Source organism: Carcharhinus amblyrhynchos, chromosome 20 (assembly GCF_965287045.1).
Source record: "Carcharhinus amblyrhynchos chromosome 20, sCarAmb.v2.hapA, whole genome shotgun sequence".
Classification (NCBI taxonomy): domain Eukaryota; kingdom Metazoa; phylum Chordata; class Chondrichthyes; order Carcharhiniformes; family Carcharhinidae; genus Carcharhinus; species Carcharhinus amblyrhynchos.
The window spans coordinates 24466024-24473256 of record NC_137343.1 but is presented as its reverse complement, the minus strand read 5'-3'; the positions used below and the strand labels follow the sequence as shown (position 1 = coordinate 24473256).

The following is a 7233-nucleotide window of genomic DNA, read 5'->3' as shown; positions in this document are numbered from 1 at the left end:
AAAGATGAGGAGTAAGTTCTCAGGATGTCCTAACCATCCGCCTCACTCCCTCCCGCCCACCCCTGCCTCAACCACGAACATTCCCCCCCCACTACAAAAAAATCTGAATTAGTCAGTCATACCAGTGGCGGTGCTAATTGATGCTGTGTTTGCCTAATTAACTCGGCTCACTTCCCTTCAAATGATCTTTCAATACAGTTGAATCACTTTGAGATGCCTCTAAAAGATAATGCACCAAATAATCATTTCCTTGCACTGAAGAGGCAGCCTGATGTCCACAAGGTGGTCTCACAACCCTACGCTTCATTGCACCAGTCTGACTACTGGGTTAATGCCACAAGTCTATAATGCATCAACACCAAAAGTAGTAGCTAACTCATATGTGTCATAGCTATGAGACAGCAAGTTCATCAATGATCTGCAAAAAAAAATACTTAGAAAATTTGAACCAAATAAGTAGTTCCTGCTGATGACGATTTAGTGGTTTAGGCACTTCCGCAAGCTACAAAAGGCACTGCAGCTCCAAATCTGGATGAGTTGACCAATAATTGAACAGAATACTTTCTTAAAGAGCTCTGCCACTTGTCTTTTGCAGTCATATGTTTGAATTGTAGTAGAATGGAACTTGGAGCAGGTAATTCCAACTTGTGCAGCTGTTGTTCTGGTCTCCAGATGAAATTTGCTGCATCTTATGTGGCATTTAGCATTTTTAAAACTTTTCAAAATGTGCATTTGTTGTGAACATGTGTTTAAGATAAGTGAGAAATTACTCTGTGCACTTCAGGAAACAAGTGCACGAGATGTCAATTTAAGGATGTGAGAAAAGGTCGGGACTATCTTTAACCTGTTTGCTTGCTTCTTTCAGGAATCCTCCACATACTTCTGCTGTTCTCTTTATCTTGTCTCAACACAAGTGCAGCTCCTGTGCCGAGTATAAGAATGAATATGAGTTACAATCTGGCAATTGAATTAAACAGCTCTACTCCAGCTCTCCTACGCTCATATGTAAGAATCTGCACCTTATTTATATAATTTTACAATTTGAATGCTTTATTTGAAATTGCACTTTTTTTTAGTTTAGCCCTTAAACTGCCAATGGTCATTTATTGAATTTCATATCGACGATTTCCTGCAGACTTAGCTTTTAATTTTATTCCAAGCGTTAGGAATGTGGTGGTGATTATTCTTCTATTTGGGATTGAATTCGCACTTGAGTGATTGGATTAAAATTTCCTGCCGCTGTCAATTATCATGGTTCAGTGTCAAAAGTCATCGTTACAAGGGGTTCAGGGGGACTAGTAACGACCTGTGACCTTTATGCACTGATGTCACTTATTCTACTTCCTGCTACTGCTCTCAGTGGGGCATGGGGATGGCTAGGTGTTGATGATCGCCATGGTCAGGATGGAGGGAATCTGGTTCTGCATGTCTGTTAGAAGCGGTGAGCTGATGGGAGCTTGTGAAATCCGGTGTAATCTGGCTCTCCTCTTCCATGTGTCTCCATTATTGTTGGATCCATTATGTTAAGGTTGGTGGTAGGAATCATGTCTTTGCTCCCCATGGCATGCTTTTCATGCATAAGTATCTTGAAACTGCAGCCTGTCCCATTGATGCATTCGCTAGCCTCAAATCCGCAAATTATTTCTCATTGTAAAATGAGGGTCTTGGTCAGCAGGGATAAAGTTCTGTCTGGAGTCAGATAGTTGGGCCAGAGTAGAAGAAGCTTTTCTATGTATCTAACTAGGACTGCAACTCAGCTAAGAGCAGTCGATGCTCAAAGTGGTGACAAAACTGGGAAAATGACATTTCAGTCAGAGTGCGAAACGTGTAGCACGCTGCTGTGTCAATGCAATGTGCCTATATTTCCTTCATCTCCACAGGTATTAGTTTCTGATCATGGGTAGCAAGGTGGCACAGTGGTTGGCACTGCTGCCTCACAGCACTAGGGGCCTGGGCTCCACTCTAGCTTTGGGTGACTGTCTATGTGGAGTTTACACGTTCTTCCCGTGTCTGTGTTGGTTTCCGCTGGGTGCTCCAGTTTCCCTCCACAGTCCAAAAATGTGTGGGTTAGGTTGATTGGTCATGCTAAATAGTCCCTTGGTGTCATGGGGATTAGCAGAGTAAACACTTGGGGTTCGGGCCTGGGTGGGGTTGTTGTCATTGTGGACTCGATGGGCCAAAAGGCCTTCTTCTATACTGTAGGGACTCTATGATTCTATGATATTGGACATACTAGGAAGGGCATGCTGGACACAGGGAGAGAGGAAAATGCACAAGGCGGGCCACTCTCATGTACCCATCTCCACTCTCATGTACCCATTCATCAGCCTGGAGTGCAACTTGCATGTCTATTTTTGGACTGAAGGGTTTACATGTGGTTTTGAGGACAACATGAAGGGGGGAAAAATGACATTCTTCTCATGAATGATTAAAGCACAGTATGATGCAATTGAGTTTGAACTGTCCTTTGTATGAGTATTGTTAGCTTGTCAATATATTTGGGTGCAAAGTTTTTTAAAATGGTCAATTGATTTTGTATGACATGACACCCCCATTTAAAGTAGCTATACATGTAGTGGAAAGCCAGGATTGCCTTCCATCATACCCACTGAGATTGAACTCGCTGGGATATGTTACGTTTCTCAGTTAAATGCTATTAATGGTGCATTTTTCTTATCTGATCCCTAGTTTAACCAGGTTTGGCTCAGTTTAAGTCAGAGATGAGGATAATTCTTTTCTCCAGAAGGGAATGTGGAATTCTCTTCCCCTGAAAGAAACAGAAGCTGGGAGGCACAGTAACACAGTGGTTAGCACTGCTGCCTCACAGCACCAGGGATCTGGGTTCAATTCCACTCTTGTCTTGCGGCGTCTGCACGTTCTGCCCATGTCTGTGTGGGTTTCCTTTGGGCACCCCAACTCTCTCCCACGTCTGAAAGACGTGCCGGTTAGATGGATTGGCCATGCTAAATTCTCCCTTAGTGTACCTGGAGTGTGGCGACTGGAGGATTTTCATTGCAGTGTTAATGTATGCCTACTTGTGTCACTAATAAATGAACTTTAAACTTTTATTGAATTAATTTAAGGCTAATTTGATCAGATTTTTGATAGGTGAGGGCGTGAAGGGTCATGGGAGAAAGACAGGAAAGCGGAGTTGAGACTACCATCAGATTAGCCATGACCTTATTGAATGGCGGAGCAGGCTTGAAGGGCTGAATGGCCTGCTCCTGCTCCTATGACCTTTAAGTTCCCATGTTACACCTAGAGTCAGTTACTGTTGGCTATCGTTCTGGCCTCATTGCAATCATGCCGTAGGTAGTAATGTGGGGACTGGAATTCACAGTGAAAGTAAAGAAAAACAGGAAGTAATGAAAGGTGTGAAATGAGTAGGAAACGAAAATGCATTCTCATCTGGGGTCTTTAGAAGTAATATAGAAAGACATTAAATTTCCAGTTAACTAGTGACAATCGTTTGGCTAACAAAAACATTTCCTGTTTATTTAGCAAGGTGACAATTAAAATTACTTTTCAACACATTCTATTGAGTTGTGATGGGTAAAACAGAATTTGCTGTGTAGCAGCAACAGTGATTGTGCTGTAACATTCAGGCTATCTAGAGCCTATTGCACTCTAGAATTGCAACTCTAAGATCCTGCTTTCCCACTTTAAGACCCTTCATAGAATTCTCACAGAATCCTTACAGTCAAGAAGGAGGCATTCAGCCCATCAATCCTGCACCGATTCATACCCAGGCTCACCCCATAGCTCCATGTATTTATCTGACTAATCCTAATACCTTCGGATACGAAGCAACAATTTCGCATAGCCAATCAACCTAACCTCCAATTCTTTGGATTATGGGAGGAAGCCGGAGCACCTGGAGGAAACCCACGCAGACACAGGGAGAACGTGCAAATTCCACGCAGGCAGTCACCAAGGTTGGAATTGAAACCTGGTCCGTGGTGCTGTGAGGCAACAGTCCTAACCACTGTGCCACCCCACCTTTTTGATGCTTCAGTCACTCCCTTGAATAGCTCCTTCTTTGAGTGGAATGCACTTTTCTGATTACGCCTCTGTGAAGCACCTTAGGATGTTTATTGATGTTAAAGGTGCTATATAAACGTAAGTGTTAGATTTCCCATTGCTAATACTAGCTTTTTTTTTCAGCTCTCTGCTCAAGGACATCCTTTTCATGAAGATAATGACAAAATATGCAAAGTTGAGGTGAAGTGTCTTCCCAAAGGACATTTGGCTAACATGGAGGAAAATGAAATGCTTAAGAAGATCTATATTGGTGTGCAACAGTTTGAGTTGCACTTAAAGAACATTGTGGTCCAGCAGAAGAATATGAACCGGCAGAAGCGAAAATTTCTCAATCGCCTTGAAAATATGCGGACTCACCTCTCATCTCTGCAGGCAAATCTCGAGGACATTCTGCGTACCAGAGTTGGTCACGTTCCTCGAGATTTAAACTGCTCACCAGAACACATTAATATCCAAGAGAATCTGTTTAGACAAAAGCAACAAGGATGCGCCATACTGCGAGAGTTTATGCAGTACATCAAACAAGTGTTGAGGAGTTTTCGTCATTTACTGAGGAATGCTCATTGAAGGCTGTTGTAAGTCTGTGCGCAGGACAGTGTTTGGTTTACGCCACACCCGAGTGCAATGCGCTCGCTACAGTTTCCACTGCAGACATTTCAGGTGACTTGCATGAAAAGAAATTGTGGAAATGTCAACGGTGGCCTGTTCCAATACCATATGCAATCTCCTTACGGGGTCAGCAATGCACTTACTTAGGTCAGCGTCCTTGTTGAAATTGTTGAGTGTATGTAAACATGGCTGTGACTTAAATCTGCTTTTGTGATGAGTGAGTCTTGCCTCACAAGCGTGTTGGTTAAGAAGCTCCTTGAAACAGTCCAAATTATATTTGCAACAGCAAAAATGAAACATTTAATCAAACTTACATTTTAGAAAGACTAGAATTAAGTTAAAAGGTGACGAACATGTAGATTAATGCCGTCTCTGCATTAACCTAAAGGATTATTTCTGATGCAGATATCCTTATAGTGATTATCTCAGGCAGTCTTTAGTTCAGAAAATATCTTTAATTTTGAACTTTTTTTAACCACTATTGGTTAATGAAGAATTTAATATAGACAGAATATTTCAGACATAGTTCTGAATACATGAAATTTTATTTTTTTATGGGACATAAACCTCTTTCTCAAGTGATTTGGAAGTTAATTTCTCTCCAGTATTGGCTTATAAATACAGGTGATTCTACCTCTTCCCAACAGCGACAGACTATTATCAGCTGTTTCCAAACCCTTCTCCATTTTGACCTGTATCTTATTTTGTTCAGGACGTACACTTTCTTAAGTGTTACTTGAAGAACTCTTGTTTCTGGTTCACCTCAATGTGCAGCAATCGTATTTATTTATTTAATGTACAAGAGGATTATTTTATTATGTGATTGACTGCATTCAAAAATGCTGCAGTTTTTAATTAAAACTTTGGAGAAGATAGGATTTTAAAGTTATATTTAAAGAAATGGTGGAAATGTTAAATAGGTCAGGCAGCACCTATGGAGAAAGATCTACAGTTAACATTTCAGGTTAATGACCAATTGCTTCACTTGCGTCTTGTTTTGTTACCACTATTTATTTAATAATTATTGATACTTTACAGTATTAAATATATTAAAATTTTGTACACAAAGTCTTATTTAATATGTATTTTTTTGTATTTATTTATATAATGGATTTTTTTAAATAAAAAGACTGAATTGAGTTCATTCTGCTCTTGCTTTTATGGTGTATATTTGTTAAAAGAATGATTTCTGATATTCATATGCGTGACTGACAATAAAGAGACAATGGCCTAGCGGTATTATCGCTGGACTATTAATTCAGAAACTCAGTTAATGTTCTGGAGATTGGGGTTTGAATCCTGACTGTGGCAGATGTGGAATTTGAATTCAATGAAAAATATCTGTAATTAACCATGAAACCATTGTCTGAAAAACCCACGTTAGGGAAGGAAATCTGCCATCCTTACCTGGCCTACATGTGACTCCAGAACTACAGCAATATGGTTGAATTGCAACTGTCCTCCAAGGACAATTAGGGATGGGCAATAAATACTGGCCAGCTAGCGATGCCCATGTCCCATGAATGAATAAATTGCTGAATGAACAGTCTTTTGGTAACGAACACATTCATTTTAGAATGACAGTATTCACGACCTTTTATTTGATATTTGTATCCATCGTTTTTATCTCATTTCCCCTTTTTCTCATCATACTGGACATTTGCTGTCACTAATTTAGGTAAGAATGACGTAACTCGTTTTCCATTACGTTAGAACAAGAGATTTGTTAACAGGAAAGATGTCATGGTAACCCAGTTCAGCCAAATGGTGGTTGCCACGTGTTCTGACTAAAGACTAAGACTCGAGAGAAACTGGTACAAATAAAGAAAAAAGCAATTAACAAAAAAGGTTGAAAAGCCTGACAGCTCACTGATGCTTTGTGCCATTTAAGATAAGCAGAATTGCATGTTTTTGGAGAAGCATCTTTAAATTTAAAAAACCCTGTTGATTCACTTCTCTCCTTTGGAAAATCGGTGTCTCAGCCTGCAGGAGATTCCAATGAAAATCTCCAGATTAAACCATCATGTTTAAATATCAACCTTTCGGCCAATTCAGAAAATGCTTCCAGCCATGGCTGGGTGTATAGCACTCTTATCTCCCAGTCAGAGGGTTGTGGGTGTCAGCTCCACTTCAGAGATGTGAGCATGACCTGTAGGCTGATGTTCCACTGATTCATACGTCAGGAGCTGTTGTCTTTCATAAGAAACATTGAACAGACGCCATTGGCGGGATGGAAAAAATAAAGTTTATTTATTAGCTACAAGTAAGGCTTACATTAGCACTGCAATGAAGTTACTGTGAAATTCCCCTAGTCGCCACATTATGGTGTCTGTTTGGGTCAATGCACCTAACCAGCACGTCTTTCAGACTGTGGGACCAAACCAGAGCACCCAGAGGAAACCCACACAGACACGGGGAGAACGTGCACACTCCACACTGAAAGTGATTCAAGCTGATAATCGAACCTGGGTCTCTGGCGCTGTGAGGCAGCAGTGCTAACCACTGTGAAACCCTGTCACCCATCCCTCCTGTTGCGGGAATCGTTGCGGGTAGAGCTGAAAATTTGACGGAGCATCAAGAGGT

At 40.9% G+C, this 7233-nt stretch overlaps 1 protein-coding gene across 1 annotated transcript; it reads left to right on the top strand.

Moving 5' to 3' along the window:
• Window positions 1-559: 559 nt before the first annotated feature.
• LOC145356076 (leukemia inhibitory factor-like) lies at window positions 560-5710 on the top strand. The gene is made up of 3 exons (XM_080208683.1): window positions 560-634; window positions 866-1005; window positions 4165-5710. Exons 1-3 carry the CDS (start codon window positions 619-621, stop codon window positions 4606-4608), a joined length of 600 nt encoding a protein of 199 aa, XP_080064809.1. The 5' UTR covers window positions 560-618; the 3' UTR covers window positions 4609-5710.
• The last annotated feature ends 1523 nt before the right edge of the window (window positions 5711-7233 follow it).